The sequence below is a fragment of the Acipenser ruthenus genome, chromosome 2 (assembly GCF_902713425.1).
Source record: "Acipenser ruthenus chromosome 2, fAciRut3.2 maternal haplotype, whole genome shotgun sequence".
NCBI classification, from domain to species: Eukaryota; Metazoa; Chordata; class Actinopteri; order Acipenseriformes; family Acipenseridae; genus Acipenser; species Acipenser ruthenus.
The window spans coordinates 61,011,303-61,030,921 of record NC_081190.1 but is presented as its reverse complement, the minus strand read 5'-3'; the positions used below and the strand labels follow the sequence as shown (position 1 = coordinate 61,030,921).

Genomic DNA, 19,619 nt, shown 5'->3' with positions numbered 1-19,619 from the left:
TAATCCCCAAAATATTGTCACTATATTTTGCTTGCATTCTCATAATGTAGTTTCAGCTACATGCACACTTGCTTATTTCCTCTTCTGAAGGCAAACTCTTGCAACTATTTACTGTACAGCACGTGGTGGTTATGAATCACAGAAACAAATCCAAATGGTTGTTTCTAAACTTTTATATGGCTTTATAATTTAACAACCTTATAAATATGTACACAAATACATTGAATGTGTATGTTATACTTCACTGCATATGAAGACCTAAAAAAGCTTATAAATAAAATTTGTTTTGAAGGAAGCAGAGGGTTTTGAGTATACCATGGATGAAGCTGGCAACATTGAACCAAGTCAGAGTACATTTCCAGCAAAGAAAGCAAACACTGCTGATGAATTGTCTCATGATGATTCCGTCCCGTCTGGGAATCCCCCTACAGAATGGGACGACTGGCTGGATGATGAGTCTTATCTGGAGGCTTTAGAGAACACTGAGCAAAGTTATGTTGTAGTCAAGGGACAAAAAGGCACACAATCTGAAGAAATCCCGGACAAACTTTTACTTGAAGCTTTGATAGAACACGAGTCTTCAGCAAATTAAAATGCTGTAAAGACCAGGATTTAAATGCAACACTTCATATTAAAAAGTAAAATAAAAAACATGGTAGTTTAAATAAACAAGAATGTTTCTTTATAATGTACTCCTAGGGTTAGACATACAAGAATCAGATTCCTGTTAAAATGTTTCATTTTCTACTATTTGTATTTTAAATTTGTATTTTGAAAAGTCAGCAGTTTAAAAAAAAAAAAAAAAGAGTATAATCATTTTAAAGTTGCTACTGAGACGGAAAGACTCGGTAGCAAAAAAAGCAGGTGGATTTTTGTAGATTTTGACATGTGCTCATTGGGACATAGAACTAAAAATACTAGAATATACAGCGTGATTTAAAGCGGAGAAACATTTACATGAGCGTGCCCCATGTACTTGGGAATATATATACACACCCATTGGTATGGTCCGGTTTAGCTTTTGCCTAATTTCCAATAGCTTGCTGTAGTTTAAAGTTGATATTCTGGAGCTGCTCTTCTGCTCCCAAAACACCCCGTGCTTCCAGCAGTAATGAAGGAAGGCTGGATAGACCATACTAGAACAGAAAAGAAAAAGACGTTCAGGATTTCAGTAAGATGGATCAAGCAGCAGCACTTGAAGACAGAATTTGTAATGGTTACATTAAGAAAATCAACACTTCTCTGGAGACCAATGACCATGTCCAATCCAATGCAGATAAAACTTGCAAATTAGGTCACATCTTTGCTGTACATAAATGTTAAATCAACAGTGTACATATGTTCCTATATTTTCTATTTATTTGTCACAAACATATAATTACATGGACTTTCACTGAGTACATCTGTACAAGGCGTCCCTTTATTTGGAGATGGAAAACCACTCCATGAACATGCATATTGTATTTATGTTAAAGAGTGCACTAATCATACTAACATTGGAATTCATTAAATGTACTAGTAATTAACAAACTGCTTCCAGTGTTTCCTAGTGAATTTCAATCCTTACCTTTTCTTTCTCTCCAGGGTTGTTATTTCTGTGCTCTAAATACCGCATCTGCAGATCCTTGAAGTCGTCTAAAAATGTAGTGCCACTCTTCAGATCTGTGTATCTGTCTTTCAGTTCTGCATACTCTTTCTGGACTTTTCTCAGATGTATTTCCCTCCTGTAAAAAAAAAAAAAAAACACCTTATGGGAGTACCATGTCAAGCCTTTGAATTACCTAAATTGTCTAAATGATATGCATGCACAACAATGTTATCATTCTCCCTACCTCAAACCTGGGAACTTCAATGGCAAAGCAAGATTTTGTGTATCAAGTAGAACCTCATTGTTACAATACTCTACCCCAAATATTAGAGATGCCTATTCATTATCTGGCTTTAGAAATCAGCAATTTTCTTTTTAATTTTTTTATATAATGGGAATAATGTCACACTAATATCAATACAATACATTCTGGTTAGCATTTTTGTTTTGCATTGCAGTTCTAGAGTATTTTATTGTTTGCTGGATTGTTACTGTAGTAAAATAAGGGCTCAAACAGAAGCAAGTAAATAACTGACACTGCAATGTAATGTATAGTAATCCGTCACGTATCCACACGTCACATATTGGCCCTAACAGTTTATCCGCCATGATCAAGCTCTTCAGCATAGTGTGTGTGTGAGTGAGTGAGACACAACCAGAACCAGGGTTGGATACTGAAGAGTGAGTAAGCAAGTCGAAACCGCCGACAGCCAGGCGAGTAGTCGGAGTTCATTTATTATTGAACAGAGAAGATTAGTTCAGAGATTCCACCAAAGTTTTCATACACTGTGTTGTATGTGCGTGCGCTGCTATTGCTGGTAGTGTCACATGAGCTGTTCAGTGTGTTGATATGTAAATAAATGCACACACCCACACTGCAGACGGCTACCTTGTCACAAGCATTAATGCCCTGTATCTTTATAAACAAGGGATTTAGGGGAGCTCCCTAATAAAAGCTGAATCTCAAAACAATAATTGTGTGAACATAGTAATTGTTACAGCTGTGTATAATGGTATTTAAAACAGGATTCATTTATTCGACTTTTTACAATTCCTTCTTACTCTGGTCCCACCGCAGTCGGATACGTGACGGAGTACTGTATTATGGTAACTTCCATCTATGTGTTTGATTCTGAGATTTTGTAAAAACAACCACCACATTCAAATAGCCTTAAAAAAATGTATAACTTACTTTATTAAGTTACTTTTAACTTCAATCAGGTGTCTTCTTTTCTTATTAATAGAATTCACAATCTAATCAATGAAACAGAACAATAAACTCATTTTTAAGGAAGGGTGGAGATTCCAGTGTGTTCAAGAAGAAAAATGTTCCATTGATTCAGATTTTTTTTTTACAGTAAGTCATTTGATTCTTTAGATTTTTATTGTGTGTCTATATATATATATATATATATATATATATATATATATATATATGCTGTGCAGAAGTCTTAGACACATTCAGAAGTTACAATATATATCAATGTTATGAGCATCAACAATTTACTCAAAGCCTCCACTAGTGTTTTTCCACTATTATAACAGCTTCGACTGTTATTAATACAGCTTAGTTTGGTTGAGAAGAAACCAAGCTTGTCATTTAGCAATCTTTAATTTACTTTGATCAGAATCTTCAAAAACTTGTGATCACAACTCAAAGTAAACTATACATGAGCAGCTAATATGAAGTGTTGTACTAGCTAATCCAACAGATTTACTCGTGGTTTTCAACAAGGGTGGCGCGGGTTGATTCTGTAGTATATTCCCCCCCCCCCCCCCCCCCTCCCCCCAAGAAAAATGTGCAAAATGCCTAAGACTTTTGCACAGCAGTGTGTGTGTACATATATATATATATATATATATATATATATATATATATATATATATATATATATATATATATATATAGATACACACACACACATATATATATATATATAAAATGAAAAAGTAGTTCAAGCACAGCCCAAGTTCATAAATCTTTCATGAGTTTAAGCTATAACAGCAATATCTGACAATTAAAGACAGGCTAGAGATAACACCAACAATATAGAGTCCAGCATGTTGTTACCTTTGTGTTTTTCTTTTTTAGTTCTGTGCACTCTTTCACTTCAGTTATCTGAAAATAAAAAAATATATATTTATAATTAAGCTGTGTCAAAATTACAGGGAATAATTATCTATCAACATCCATGATTTTATTTTCTGTTGAACATTTCCTTCTGCCAACTTCTAGTATTGAATTTATTATTTTTTTTTTTTAACTGACGCTAATCTTGAAAAACCATTTTAAAGATATATTTAAATATTTTTAAATAATGGCTTCGTTTTTGAGATAAAGCATATTGGATCTGTAATAAGCAAAACTGTAATTTGTTTAATTCACCAGAAAGTAAGAGATAATATACTGTAAGGAATAAAGAAAATATATTTTTAAAAAATGCGACCGCATTCTACAGGCAGTCTACAACATTTACACCTTCCACCTCAAGGACAAAGGTTTCATTCTGACTGAAATAAGATCATGTGTGAGCTAATACAAACTATAAAGATATGTTAAATAAACAGCAGCAGTGTGGAGTAGTGGTTAGGGCTCTGGACTTGACCGGAGGGTCGTGGGTTCAATCCCAGTTGGGGGACACTGCTGCTGTACCCTTGAGCAAGGTACTTTACCTGGATTGCTCCAGTAAAAACCCAACTGTATAAATGGGTAATTGTATGTAAAAAATAATGTGATATCTTGTAACCATTGTAAGTCGCCCTGGATAAGGGCGTCTGCTAAGAAATAAATAATAATAATAATAATAATGTAGTCGGGCCTTTTGCTGGAGATTTTAATTCATGCATCACTACTCAAATTTAAAAAGTTTAAAAAGTGCATCTTAAATTCGAAGGAATACGGTATATCCTAAGAGAAAATGTGTGTACAACATAAGTTATTAAATTACAAATAAAACTAAATCCAATTTCATGTAACGTAAATTGACTTGTAAAAGCTTCAGTAGCGCATGTTCAAATATGAATTATTTACTGTGTATGAAAGGTGGTAAATACTAGTATAAACAGTATACAAAATGGAAAGTATCAAACAGTTACCGTTTCAAGAAGGTGATCAGAAACCTTGTTGTACAGTCTCTCTATTGCATTTCTGCACACACTGGATTCAACAGTCTCCCTAAAAAGAGTGAAGTCCAAGTTAAATAAATAATTATCCAGAACAGTTACTTTTTTAAAAACATCACTTTCACCCAAAAACACCTCCAGGACACATTATTTCTGCTGGACATATTTGAATGCAATCATCAAAAGAACACATTATTCTGTCCTCAGTAATTGTGCTTCATTTTTATATTAAAAGTGTAGTTTGGAAAGTCCTTCATAAGGGGATCCAAAGACATTTTGATCTCAAGTTATTGTAAGTATAATTTTCCTTCAAACTAACAGTATATGCCAAGTGTAAAGTTTTGTTTCCCTGTTTTTAATGATTATTAAAAAGCCAATCTTATCAGTGAAAAAGGCACATTTTTAAATAGTGGATAAACCAGATTTTCAACTATTTTACAAGGCTTTATTATTTTTTTAAATCAGCCCAGTCAGGATTAGCTGGGTCTTAAAGACTTACTTGTACTCCGACACAAAACCCTGAAACACATCCAGCACCACATCAAGCTCTGTCATGTTTTTTGGTGATTTCTTAACCTTTTTGGAGGGTCCAGCTTCATCTAAAAAATGTAATACAATGTAATCTATCCTTGACACCATCACACCCGGAAGATCATTCAAATGTGGGAAGTTTGTATTCTGATGATAAACCAGAGGGAACTATGCAATGCTTACTGTACATGCTGTTGTTTTAATCAACTAACTATTTATTTTGAATGGATTTTATCAATTAGGGATGGAATTAACACCCCCATTGCATAGTAGTTTAAGCCATCCCATGTAGAAGTTCATTGTACATGTAACAAGTAGAACCTGAACTGTATCAAAGTGTTTTGCATTCTTATTTCCAGCTCAGTGAATTCATTAAAATTAAGTTCTAGTCTGTTCTGTGGGTGGAGACCAAAACCATGACCTCTGTATACTGTGCATTTTCCTGTGCCTAAATCTACAGAAAGAGTCTCTAAAGCAATCTACCAAATGCTGGTGAACAGTTTTGCTCTGCCCAAAAATCAATATAAAGTGTTAGTTCTTTGACTCGGTGACACTCCCTTTCTTTGATTATTACAAAGGTGAGTTGACTATGCTGTGTTGGCACTTTTAAGATCTGCCCCATTTTTTTGTTTTACAAAAATGCACAACAATGCACAGATTCAAGTTCAAATGTTTTCAATATTTAACTGTTTGGTTCCTTGGAACAAGTAGCCTAATTGATGATTAAGTATGTGCTGGAGAAGAATATATACATACACTTTATGCTTAGATCAGAACCAAGTTTCTCAAATACTGTAATTTAATAATAAGAATCAGTAGTAGCAGTAGTCTTTATTTCATTTGAATGTGTATGTCAACAATCCCCATCCACACCCCCTTTTGACAGACCCAAAGTTTGCAGTCACACATTACCCAAAGATGCAGATGAAGGTTTCTTTGTCTTCTTCTTCCCAACAGGCTTTGAGCTGTTTTTTGGATTAGAACTTTCCTGTTAAACAAAGAGAACTGCTTGGAAACAAACAATACTCAACTTAATCAGCTGGGATGGTAGAAACCATATACGAGTAGTGGTTGTAAATTGGAAAGTATAAAATTAAAAAAGTACAGTTAACAGTTGGAGTAATTTTCATTTGGCAATACCAAAAGAATCATGGAAGACAGCTGTGTAGCATCTAAAAGTATGTGGTCTGCATCACTGATATGACCAGAGGTTGAAACTATATAGAAGTGAAATGGTTTGCTTTTTACAGATGCCTGTACACCTTTAATGGAACTTGACAATGAATCAGACTACAGCTGTGGACCAATGATAAAATTGCTAAAAAAAGAGAAAATAGACAGTAACCAAAAGTATTTTCTTTACACAACACCCACGGTGTTCTGTATCACTTCAAGATAACAATGCTATATTAGGTCAGTTTTTGTTGTGGATCTTTGTATAAGCAACAATTAGTCTGTAATTAGTAAAATTAACAGAATATATTCAAAAACCAGGAAAGAATCAGGAACGCGATTGCTCACGTCAGAAGCTTCCTCATCTGAGCTTTCCTCTACAGATGGGGACAGTCTCTGTGTCTGTTTTCTTTGAGTTCTGGGTTTGCTCAAAGCAGCAGATTTCATCCCTGCCTTTGCTCTGCTCTGCATTTGTCTGGACTCTTTTGTGGCGATTCTCTGTGACTGTGCTGACAAATCTGAACTCTGAGGACCCTGTAAATGAGACAAAGATTACTTTACTGTGCACTTACAAAAATGCTGAAACTTTAAATGTCCCCTTGATTTCATCCATAAATGGAAAACTCTTGCTTAGACTTACAGAGTACATTTTTCTATTTGGTTTGGTCTGTTTACTTTTTTGCCTGTCAATTTCATATTGTTCTGTGTTTTAATTAGATTTTTATTGCAAAAGTTATCAAGGAATGCATGTGGATTCATAATTGTTTTCGTAACATACTGTACGACAATGTGCTGCCAGCCTCAGCCATGCAGTAATATTGTTTTAAAGTGTTGATTAAGGTGTTAAGACAGGGGGACAGATTCTCTGTTGAGTTAGTATTTATTTTATTGGCGGGCAATAAATAAACTGAAGACATATAAAATAAAGTATAAACAGTGGTTGTTTCAGCCTGACATCTACATTTCTAATTAAAATAAAATGACACATTTTAGGGTTCAAGAAAGTCAGATGTTAGTTCAGCATTTAGCTTCACTGCATTTGACAACGACATTTTGTAATCAGACAATACATAGGACTGTTAGCAAGATACGAGAACGAGGCGCGGTACTTAATGCCTTAAGCCAGCTCACCTCATTCCTACACCAGCCGCATAACACAAAGGCAAAGGGAAAGACCTGAAATGTTTGTCTAATTGTTTACTTGTAATACTACTGTGGATTAAGCATGTCACTGTCCAGAAAGAACATCTCCATGATGGTATTATACTTGGGATCTCTTTCTGCCGCTCAAATAACACATCCCTGCTCACCACGTCAGAAGCTTCCTCATCTGAGCTTTCCTCTACAGATGGGGACAGTCTCTGTGTCTGTTTTCTTCGTGTTCTGGGTTTGCTCACAGCAGCAGATTTCTTCCCTGCCTTTGCTCTGCTCTGTTCTGGTTCAGACTCTTCTGTGGTATCTGTCTGAGCCTGTGACCGAGGGGTCTGTAAATGTGTAGACAATAATTACAATTCTGAAGGAATGTTAGGAACTTCACATTTTTCTGCTGGGCTACTTATGTTTTGAATCCCATTTTCAATATTGTAGGGTAGTAAAACATTCTACCCCAAACGGTTCCCTGTACATTAAGCACAGACTAAGCACAACCAAGTTAGCAATTTCAGAACAGCTTTATCATTGATTAGGACTTACTGAGAGAGCTTTTTGACTGACATTTTGGTGTGCAATTTTGTTAATACTAATTAAAATTCAGGTTGTACTGATTGATTATATGAATCTCTTATTTTATTAAAACGTCTGATAAATATGTTAAAAATGATTCATTATTAAGGGGAATAAAAGCTGCACACTGTTCTCCCTTTCCAGCCTTACATTGTCTACAGGACAGCTGCGTACCATCTCAAAGTATGTGGTCAGCATCATTCATATGAAAAGAGGTTAAAACGACATAGGAGTGAAATGGTTTAGTTTTTATGGCTACCTGTATACCTTCAATAGAACTTCACTGAATGAATCAGACTACAGCTGTGGACATATTGTTAAAAAAGGTGGAAATCGACAGTAACCAAAACTATGTTTTATACACAAAACCCACAGTGTCCTGTATCACGTAAAGGTAACACTGATATATCAGGTCAGTTTTTGTTGTGGATTTTTGTAAAAGCAACAATTAAGTCTCTAATTAGTAAAATTAACAGCATATATGCAAAAACCAGGAAAGAATCAGGAACACACGATTGCTCACCACGTCAGAAGCTTCCTCATCTGAGCTTTCCTCTACAGATGGGGACAGTCTCTGTGTCCGTTTTCTTCGTGTTCTGGGTTTGCTCACAGCAGCAGATTTCATCCCTGCCTTTGCTCTGCTCTGTTCTGGTTCAGACTTTTCTGTGGTATCTGTCTGAGACTGTAAATGTGGGGGAAATAATTACAATTCTGAAGGAATGTTAGGAACTACAGATTTTTCTGCTGTGCAATTTTGTGAACAATAATTCAAATTCAGTCATGCTAATTATCTCTTTTTCTTTGAGTAAAACTTGTGTGATTAATATATTAAAATGGATTCATTGATTAATTATCAGGGGAAAAAAGTGATGCATTGTTCTCCATTTCCAACCTTACATTGTCTACAGAATCAGCTTCACTGATCGAGGCTTCACTTTCCAAATCACTACTATCCTCTCTTTCCAGCATTGCAGAAAGACGCTTCAGTGAGCTACAGATGACAAAGAATAAATAAAAAAAATACAATTACATTTGGACTTGACTAAAGGTTCCTTTACTGGTCTAAAAATAACTGAAGTATTATGAAAATAAATGCATGTTATGGTTGGTTAGGTTTACAATAATCATGTGACAACCAGTCCAACCACAGCTGCTCTACCATTACAATGGGAAGACATACTGCAAGGTCATGTTTATTTTAATTCAGGTTTTCTCAGAATAGTATTTGCTTTAGCTGGGAGGCTTACTAATTGACTGGCTTGACAGTATTTAGCCAAGGGGTATAGACAGAACATATACAGATGTATTTGAAAAATATTATATTTACATATGGATCCTGTGGGGTTTTTTTTCAGTCATAAGCAAAAGTACATGTACTGTATGAACATTTTAACTCATGGGAAAACCCAAACTGGATCATCTGATCTGTGTCAATACTAGGGCTGTGTTCGACGGTTCGATTCAAAGATTGTTTTAAACCTTCGAAGGTTCATCAGACACCACTGACACACTGTTTTATTTATTTTGGGTTTTTTTCTGTTAACAGAAACTGTTTGACAATATATGAATACTATAAATCACACATTAAATGTCTTTCAAAGTCGATCTTTTGATTTGTATAATGCATATTACGTAAACAAAAGTTGTTGTATTAAAATCCACTACCAAATCGTTATACGTAGCAACTCTGTATGGCGCCACTGCCGTGTATGGAGCAGGGGATAGTATCCAAAGCACGGTGGATACCTATAGCGGTTGTAGTGCTTCAGTAAAATATGTACAGTACTCAATATCTAGTGTACAAGACAGTGTAAATTGGAGTGCTATGGTAGAATATGTTTGAAACATACAAAATATACGATTACACTAATAATTTTAATTTCAAAACCAGAGCACGGTCTGTCCCTCCCACCTCCAGCTGATGTAATCCAGGAGAAAACCATTAATTTCTTCATTCTCCATCTCGACAGCAAAGCGTTGTATAGCTTAAGCTGTATTGAAATAAATGTCTCGAAACCCCTCTGTTGTTTGATTTTTTTGTTAAATACCCAGACGACCAAAAAAAAAATTGAATGCAAACTGTGCAAGCGACTCTTGGGTCAGTAAGTTCATATTATTATTATTATTATTATTATTATTATTATTAATATTAGTAGGATAATGTGACTGATAACCTGCTTGGAACGGTGACTGTTAAATAAAGCTTTGTTTTACCTACGTCCGCTGCAGTGCAATGCAAGCTTACTGTATGTATCGCAAACATCTTCAATTACGTGTAAATAAACAACGTACATTTTTATTTTTATTTAAATTATAAAAACAGGATTAGTGTTCTATATAACGTATTTTAGACTACACGTTAATGTTTTATTCCATTTATATGGATTACCCGTAAAATAATAGGATTTTCAATCAGAAACAAGTAGCTATGGTGACGTCGCCTTCCTTTGGTAATTTGTACCGAACCTTCGAAGGTCAAAAAGTATTCATCGTTGCAGCCGTAGTCAATACTATTATATGAGCACACATTCAACATTTCTGCCTTATAAGTACAGTAGTACATCGTGTACAATACTGGAATTGTTCATGTTTTCTTGAACTTATTACACTGTTGTAGCAATCATATTCTCTTTGGGAAAATTCAAGTTCAATCATGATGAAACTACTTTTTTTTTTTATCTTCCAGGACGAATAATTAGAAACGTGCAAAGTTTGCACAAAGTGTTACTCATGGATACGACCCCAGAAATCAACTCTCAAAATTACCAATGAATGAAGATGAAAACATAACTGTTCATAAGCCCTGTGGCAATGCGCCCCACCCCTGTGTGCATTTGTGTGTTATGTGTTGTATGTTGCGTGTGTTAATGTTGGTGTATAGTCATTGGTACACGGGATATAAACGGGTCTGTGTTTCACATGTATTTAAAAGTGTAGATTTGTATTTAGGCACGAGGAGGGCACAAATCACTTCACGTGCTGGTTAAATGTAATATGTGAGCACGGGGTTGCACAGAATTAATACACGTGAAACACAGACCCGTTTATATCCCGTGTACCAATGACTATACACCAACATTAACACACGCAACATACAACACATAACACACAAATGCACACAGGGGCGGGGCGCATTGCCACACCCACTTACAGATATAACAAATCGGCTTGTTTAGTTTATTACTCACGACTTAGAAAATTTAGAAACTATAGCTATAACTAAAAAAGTCTGAATTATTTTCCTCGGGCTGATGTTTGTATGGTGCAGCAACAAAGTCACATACTGACTTCATGGCATTCAAATCCATTATGATTTTAATTAGAGTGGTATGGGAACAAATCATTTTCTAGTTTACCGTGAGGTTGTTTTTTGTGTCTTTGCCACAGGTCTCATTGTCTTGCTAGTAACTCCCTTGTTTTTCATAGACACTGCTTTATTTTTCTTAGGCTTATTGTGAGACACTGTTTCATGTTTCTTCTGTGTACCATTCTCGTCCTCCAGTGCAGTGCTGTGGAGAGGGTTATCTAGAGAATAATGTAACAAAAGGGATACAGGAGTTTATTTGTAGCTGACCTTAAAAACACTGCCATTTGGAGTTTAGGCTGAGCCATGCAAAGGTGGTGCAAATCCTGGTCTAGCTCCCCAGGCAAGATCAGCTAATTGGTACAGATGGGATTTGAACGATGGTTGCGTGGCTCACCCTGCGCTACAAACAGTTCTAAAACAAAAGAACAGAGATTGATACTAACCATAAAGATTACTATCTTCCTCCTCCAATAAGCTACTCTTCGTAATTGATGAGATATCAGTCACACGAGGTGGAGTCTCCGAGAACTTCTGTGTGGGTGCAATTTCATAATATATGTCATTCCTTGTGTCTGACTACAAAATATACAAAGATGGACATGCAAAAGTGTAATACAAGACACAGTTTGAATAGCGTGGAGATAACAAAGTATGAGAATACAGCTAACATGATTCAAACAAATTGTATGCTCTGTTTTTGCCATAAATGTGTAATTAAACACATGCGATCAAGATCTTTAGCAACATTTCACATCTTTTAAATAAAAAAGAATACTTTCCAGTGCTGTACATTAAAAGCATACGTTCTATTTTTTAGTCTGTTGTTTATTGTTACTTTACACAGTAGCACTTAAAGAGTAAGTAGCGGGGTTCCAAAAAATATAGCATTACACGTCCCCACGTGTTGCTACAACTGTTTAAATAACATACCTGTAATTTTTCTTTTCATTGTTAACATCCTGACAACTTTTTACACTTATAACTTTAAAGCCTGTTTCAAAGCTCTTTTCAAAATGTCCGCTCTAGTGCACTGATAGTGTAAGGATTATTGCCCACATTGTCAAACACATAACACAGCAATAACCATCCATGATGTGGTACAGAAGAGAAAAGCCAGAGCACTTGCTGTTATGCTTTTTTTTTTGTCCTCTAAATCACTTCCTGCAGGCTTTAAAGTTATAAGTGTAAACAGTTATCAGGATGTTAACAATGAAAAGCACAATTACAGGGATGTTATTTAAACAGTTTAAGCAAAACATGAGGATGTATAACTGTATATTTTTTGGAACCCACTGGAGACAACCAAGAGATATGTGTTAAAAATACTGAATAGGGTTGTACTATGTATATATTTTATTGTTGCAAATGTAATTTTAAGTATATGATTTAAATTTAGTGGGGAAAAAAAGGCATAAACTTACTTCAAATTCATTTTGAATGTTTCTAGGGATTTTTCCATATCCAACTTTTTTTTTAACGGCGCTGTTTCAACAATAAAAAAGCCAATTAATTGTCTGAGTGTTTTGCTGGCATTGTTAAGAAAAAAAGGGAAAAAATTGTCATTTTCCATGTAGAAGCTTGTTAAATAAATAATTAGCGAGGGCAGCAAACCTTGTAATCCAACAATTTATAATGGCTAACAGTGCCAGGGCAAATATGGCATACTCCAACATTTGCATTCTCTTTGCTGATCAAGCTGAAGGTATACGAATAAAAAAATAATAATAATTATAATAATACAAAAAAAAAAATCACTGCCATGACAATATGATTGTTGTCAATCTCTGTCAACATAATTGGCCAAATAAATGTTAATAAAATGTTACAAAACTGTATTGAATGTCCTTGTATATAAACTGATTTTATTGTTCACAAATGGGTTATGCAGCGTATTATGTAGTAAATCATTAATGATACACAATACCTCATTTTGTGTTTGACAGGAACCCAGCCTGGAACAAAGGTAAGAAAGGTTATTGAAACCGTATGTCTACAGAGAAAGCCTTGGTTCATACAATCGAAAGGTGTACCTTTACATGTCTAATTCAGTTAATTTTAGCTAGGAAAAAGCTTTTTTTCACGAAAACCATACAAAAAATGTGGGTGTGGAGATTTTTATTTTGATGCCTAATTGACGTTGAATAGGGCCTTTAGCTTCAGGATCCTTTAACTTTTATTTATTTTTTTTTTTTTTTTTTTTCTAAACAGTTTTCTTAACTATGAAATACTGTAGCCAAGTACAACACCATAACACCGTTTCCCTGTTCCAGATAGACGGAGTATAATTATGTGAGTGTAGTTGAAACTAAACGTACCGTATGGTATTCCAATTCGGCCTAGTGTAAAATGGGCAGATGTTTATTATGCACGTTTTATTATTATTATTATTATTATTATTATTAATAATAATAATAATAATAATAATAATAATAATAATAATAATAATAATAATAATAATAATAAACATTTGCCGGTTTCATGCTACGCTGAACTGCTGTACCATACTGTACGTTTAGTTTTAACTATCCACATCTCATGAACAAAACATAAAGCTTTCCATAGGTAATTCTCATCATTTTACATCATCCACTATATTTAACCTCTTCTGGTATTCACTAAATCTGTATGTAATTGACAATTCCAATATAACAAAAGCTGTACTTACAGACAGTACTTCTGTTTGTTTTCCTTTTTTCTCCCGCTAGAAATTGGAACTTGCATGAACCACCGGGTGGGCAAAACAAGGGGTGGGGTAGGGTGGTCGGCAAAAAAAAAAAAAAAAAATTCAATACGATATGAACATAGTATAATCAAACGAACAAATAACAGTGTAATCAAAATGTTCACTGCAGTATAAATAATAGTGCAATCGTGTATTAACCTACTATAAAATTGTATTAACGTACTATAGTTACAGTTCCCCCCACATGTAAAAATGGACTGTTCTTCTTTACCCGAGATGTATTTTGTGAACTGTTCAGAAAATCTACCACCACCTGCCGGACAGGAGTGCAACAACATTAATCTACAAAGAGAAGTCATACAGCAACGAAGATTTCATAATCAAACCCACATTAACTTCTGTTGGCATGTAAAATCTCCCGATGGGGATGCTATCGCTAGTACGTACATGTCACACTTATATCGGGGGAACCTCTAATCCAATTGTCACGAAACTTGGTATTTAACATTATTTAGCATGCATTAAAGATGCCTTGACATGGTAAAGTGCTATATAATCCAAATTGCAGTTGTTATTGTAAATTCTATCCAACCAAACGTCTCTGACAGTAATACAGCCCAGCGCATCCGCGTCATTAGTACAGGTTATATAAACTAGCGTTACCCTTCTTTAATCGCCATTTTTATACACTTATGTTACAACTTTCAGCAGTATGGGGTTATACTTTACTTACTGCGTGCTAACTGTGCAACAGGTCTCTGGAACATCATATTTTCCCTAGAAAAAACAAACCATTTACAACCACCTACAAACGGCAGTGTTACAACAATTGTTTGCACTCCGTTAGTGTGTATTTTTTTAAATGAAAAATGAGTCTTAAAATACAGTCTGGTAGCAATGGCAGTGATTCACAACCAGATATAAGAAATATTACATTTTAGTTGATCTGGATGGAGTGTAAACACTTTGCAATGCTTGTTACTACAAATAAATCAGTAGCAGCCAGCGAGTTCCTGGTTTTGCTAGATCGATCTGGAAGTCATGATGTCACTGCCTTGCTCATATGCAGTGGCCTGATTATTCAGGTGTAGTGAACACAGCGTACAGAATTGAAACATCCATTTAAATGCTAGTCTGACAGCCATGTTTGTAATCAATACTGCATGGCTGCACCCTGTCCCCGTGCCATGCACAGATAGCTCTGGCTGACTTTACTGGTTTAATCACTACAAGCAGCAGTCATTTGTTATTAATTTGTTGCTTGTGTCTTGTAACAGTGTTCCAGTGGTCTCCAATTAACAACACATCAATTCAGATTACGCAATTCGTTACTCCTCTGTACCGACGAACAGCAGCAATGTATTATATTTTCCTTTAAGTTTTCAACTACCAGTCACCTTCAGGTCAACCATGCCTGCTTCAGAATGCATTCCACTTTTTTTGAGCACTGAATTGCTTCAAATTGTAAATAGTATAGAATCTGTAAGCATTGTATACTTTATGAAGTAGAATTCAGTGGAAAAAATATGTGCTTTTAAGCTACAGAACCAGATGCCTTTTACAGGATAAAATGACACTGAATTAAATTTTAAAAACAGGATTGATGAAAGAGAAAACAGAAATACACACCAAAAATAATGTTTATTTGGTAGGTTGGCAGTTATTTCTATAACACATAACACAAAGACAATACATTAAAGCAACCATTTGGAAACGAAATAGGACATAAATTACAGTTTTGTCTTTCGTCACATTTTAGCATTAAATCTTCATTTAACAAATTAATTAATCAGCAGCTGTGCTTTTTTATGACATTAATGGGACCAACTGTAAATGATTTATCCCAGTGCAAGATGGATTGTAATTCATTTATATATATATATATATATATATATATATATATATATATATATATATATATATATATATATATATATATATATATAAATATTATTATTATTATTATTATTTATTAATTCCGTCACTAAAACAACACAAGCGGACTAGTAAATTCCATTGTATATTGCATCAGACATGTTGGAGCATTTCCCTTGCTGTTCAACAGGTCCAAAATATTTTATACATATATTTTTATAATATATAAATATATATATTTTATAATAACATATATCATATTTTATAACATAGGGAATGCCTTGATGGTATCATTTTCTTCTCCTCCACAGTTACATAACTTACACTTCCAGGTGTCATAAAATATTCTAAATTAGCATACAGAATAAAAGTACAAAAATCACATTTCAATATATATTTACAATGAATCAAGGATCAGACATGGCATTCAAATTACATTTAAAAGGTCACTGCAGTGTCTCATATTCCTCAGAACCCATCCCTTCACAAACATGTACAAGTGATATAAAAAATAAATGTTACACTCCATAGGTCACTATAATCTTGTATTTTTAAAAGAAAATTGAGCTCATGAGCTAAATTCTTAAAGCTATTTACTCCAAATCATCATTAAGGAGGCTGTGTGGTCCAGTGGTTAAAGAAAAGGGCTTATAACCAGGAGGTCCCCGGTTCAAATCCCACCTCAGCCACTGACTCATTGTGTGACCCTGAGTAAGTCACTTAACCTCCTTGTGCTCCGTCTTTCAGGTGAGACGTAGTTGTAAGTGACTCTGCAGCTGATGCATAGTTCACACACCCTAGTCTCTGTAAGTCGCCTTGGATAAAGGCGCCTACTAAATAAACAAATAATAATAATAATAATAGCATGTTTTTTTTTCAAAAAGGAGAAACACACTCAAACCAGATTTAACTAAAAACTTTTAACTTGGGGACTTGGAATTCATTTTAGAATTGCAATGGTATTTTTTTATTCTTTCAGATAATTCCACAAATTACAATTTGGAGTAATATCTTTGAGAATCTAGCCCATTACTAAAAATAATCTGGTAACAATGGGCAGTGACTGACAACCAAATACATGAAATATTCAACTTCAGTTGATCTGGATGGAGTGTAACATTTTGCAATGCTTGTTACTGTTGATAAACCCATATACCAACTAAAATACCAGTATTTTAAACACATAACGTCGTTGACAGGGTAAGGCTTGAAGTATAAACAATAAACTGATAAGGCAGCTTTCCTTTTCTGGTCCTATTGTTAAATTAATTCCTATACCATACCAATCCAGTCTTGTGGGCAGGGCTAATATTTTTTAAAACATTGTTTAAGTTGGTTTTTTTTTTGTTCATTTTCCTGGTTGACCGATGGTCGATGTGAAGCCTCTTCCTGGCTTTTTCTGCTGCTCTTCCATTGAATCCAGCCGGTTACATCTTGATGTTGGAGTACAAACCATCAATCTGTTCCCGAAAGTAGTTTCTCAGATCCCCTCTTTTTGCCTTCAGTGTTGGAGTTAGCAGGCCGTTCTGAATGGAGAACATCTCTGGATGAAGTGCTATATCTTTAATCTATTTGAAAAAAAACACACACACTGGTCAGACATGGGATATATGGAAAAAAGTCTTGAAAAAAAATAAAACTAAAACAATTAATATCATGAATATATCATAAGTTGATAAGAAACCAGTCTCAGAAAACCATTTAGGTTAAAGTTCAGTTCTATGTTTAAACAGTTTTAAAAAATGATATTCCTATATGTATGGGAATCTGAAGTACAGTAATAATCAATGTTACTTTTTTTCAGATGGTTAAGTGGGTGGGATAGTAGGAAATGTGCTGGAAGAACAATGTTACTAGTACCAGGGCAAGAGGAAAAAGATTGCATTTACAATGCCACCATTGTATGAAGCAACACAAAAAGGACAATAATGTCATGTCTTTAGGATATGAGTAACTCAATAAAAGCACTAGGTTGCAGTACAGGAGACTGTAGCTTGCAAGTCCCTGTCTAGCATTCAAGAGAAGCCTGTTCATAGAAGTAAGCTTTGAATGGGTACCACATATTAAAATTGGGATGGACCAAGAACTTGGCTTGCAAGGAAAACTGGTCAATGACACCTCACCTGTTCAAATGATTTCAAACCGGCTTCCTTTCCCAGTTTCACCATGTCTTCCAAGATAGCATTCTTCACTTCCTATAAAAGGTAAATTTCATATTATTGTCTTTACTAGGCAGTGTAAGAGACTCCTTCACAACAGACATCAAGTACTCAATTTTGACAAGCAAAATCTTTAAAAAATGATTACATTAAAATCACATTTCATCGATCAATGAGGAAAATAGGATAGACAATAAATAATAAAAATACAACAAGAAAGCTTTTGAGAAAAGTACATACATTTGATAAAGACAGCATCTCCCGATAACCCTGGATTCTGATGCTCAATAATTCTTAATAGTGCCCCAGCCATAATTCCTCACACTTGTATAAGCAGTTCTGTGACACATACATATGGATGCTCACACTATGTGACTGACAACAAATAAATAAAACAAAAAAACAAAAAACACTCACCTTGTTATTACACAGCTCTTTAAATGAGCCTTCATGCCCTCTCTTCTTAGCCCAGCTGGGCAAAACCTCAGGATCTGGCACTGTGATTGCCACAAGGCATGCCTGAAACAAGCACAACAGACCCATCAAATCATTCACATAAACATCTTTGTATTCTATGCAATGTACATAACTTCAAGCTAATTTCTCCAGTTCCATGTTTGGCCATTGCAATGCAACTTCTTGGCAGTATCTGAACAACGGTAAATCCAATTAAGTTAATGGTTGGGCTGAATAGTGCAAGCACCTGACTAATCACAGAGCAGTCCTGAACATGTGGAAAGCAGGATATATCCATGTATAAAAAATACTTAAGGGAGGACATGCTGTAAACCTATCTAGGCGATATGTAGTAACTTTTTTTTTTTTTTTTTTAACCTATGTAAGTGATCACTTAGTAGAAAGGGGCATTTGTCCCTGATACAAAAGAGAGAGAAGTTCCAATGTAGTGACTTAATGCAGTACTACAGGATACACTGTAAACATGTTTTACAGTGATTATGCTTTATTGACAGCAGGTATAGTGATCCTCACCTGCAGACTGTCTCCATGGACAAACACCTGAGCGACAGGATCACTCCGAATGTAAATGTTTTCAATTTTCTCTGGTGCAATGTATTCTCCCTGGGCCAGTTTGAAGATATGCTTCTTTCTGTCAATGATCTTCAGAGTGCCATTCTGTGTGGAAAGAGAGAACACGTTAGGTTATTATCATAACCCTGGTTCCCTGAAATAGAAATGTAACCATTACCGTATAGGTACTTACCTCCTAAAGACCCTGAAACCTGAACACGATATAACAACGCTGCTTGCAGAGCCTGTGATGCAGTCATGGCCCACCCCAAGGGCACAAAAGCAATGCGCTCACAGATGTACGCGTCATTGTTCCTTCAAGCCTGCCGCAATCATGGACGCAGCGACCTTGAAGATTAATGGTTACATTTCTATTTCAGGGAACCAGGGTTATGAGGATAACCTAACGTTCCCTTTCAAGTACGAAAT

The 19,619-nt window shown here is 35.1% G+C and overlaps 3 protein-coding genes across 18 annotated transcripts in view; 1 reads left to right on the top strand and 2 right to left on the bottom strand.

Annotated features, from left to right (window-relative positions):
• Positions 1 to 675, top strand: part of primpol (primase and polymerase (DNA-directed)) — a 68,776-nt gene extending 68,101 nt beyond the window's left edge. For 9 of the 10 annotated variants that reach the window (XM_058998373.1, XM_034014518.3, XM_058998381.1 and 6 more), the window contains one exon: positions 293 to 675. In XM_058998373.1, the coding sequence (XP_058854356.1) occupies positions 293 to 592 (300 nt within the window). In that variant the 3' untranslated portion in view covers positions 593 to 675. The remainder of the gene's footprint in view (positions 1 to 292) is intronic. The other variant, XM_058998397.1, reaches the window with a different exon arrangement.
• Positions 529 to 15,060, bottom strand: cenpu (centromere protein U). 2 transcript variants are annotated; one of them, XM_058998404.1, is made up of 16 exons: positions 14,861 to 15,043; positions 14,110 to 14,158; positions 13,369 to 13,396; positions 11,888 to 11,975; positions 11,494 to 11,662; positions 9,035 to 9,128; positions 8,661 to 8,819; positions 7,726 to 7,899; positions 6,764 to 6,949; positions 6,155 to 6,230; positions 5,211 to 5,310; positions 4,685 to 4,763; positions 3,660 to 3,707; positions 2,781 to 2,842; positions 1,568 to 1,724; positions 666 to 1,136 (listed from the first exon to the last, which is right to left on the bottom strand). In XM_058998404.1, exons 1-16 carry the CDS (start codon positions 14,895 to 14,897, stop codon positions 1,026 to 1,028), a joined length of 1,617 nt encoding a protein of 538 aa, XP_058854387.1. In that variant the 5' UTR covers positions 14,898 to 15,043; the 3' UTR covers positions 666 to 1,025. The 2 variants fall into 2 exon arrangements, with proteins under 2 accessions (XP_058854393.1, XP_058854387.1); XM_058998410.1 differs by lacking the exon at positions 2,781 to 2,842 and having other exon boundaries at positions 529 to 1,136; positions 14,861 to 15,060.
• Positions 15,061 to 15,749: 689 nt separating this feature from the next.
• Positions 15,750 to 19,619, bottom strand: part of LOC131696722 (long-chain-fatty-acid--CoA ligase 1-like) — a 44,750-nt gene continuing 40,880 nt past the window's right edge. For all 6 annotated transcript variants that reach the window (XM_058998331.1, XM_058998350.1, XM_058998344.1 and 3 more), the window contains 4 exons: positions 19,152 to 19,295; positions 18,579 to 18,680; positions 18,126 to 18,197; positions 15,750 to 17,570 (listed from right to left, as the gene is read on the bottom strand). In XM_058998331.1, the coding sequence (XP_058854314.1) occupies positions 17,430 to 17,570; positions 18,126 to 18,197; positions 18,579 to 18,680; positions 19,152 to 19,295 (459 nt within the window). In that variant the 3' untranslated portion in view covers positions 15,750 to 17,429. The remainder of the gene's footprint in view (positions 17,571 to 18,125; positions 18,198 to 18,578; positions 18,681 to 19,151; positions 19,296 to 19,619) is intronic.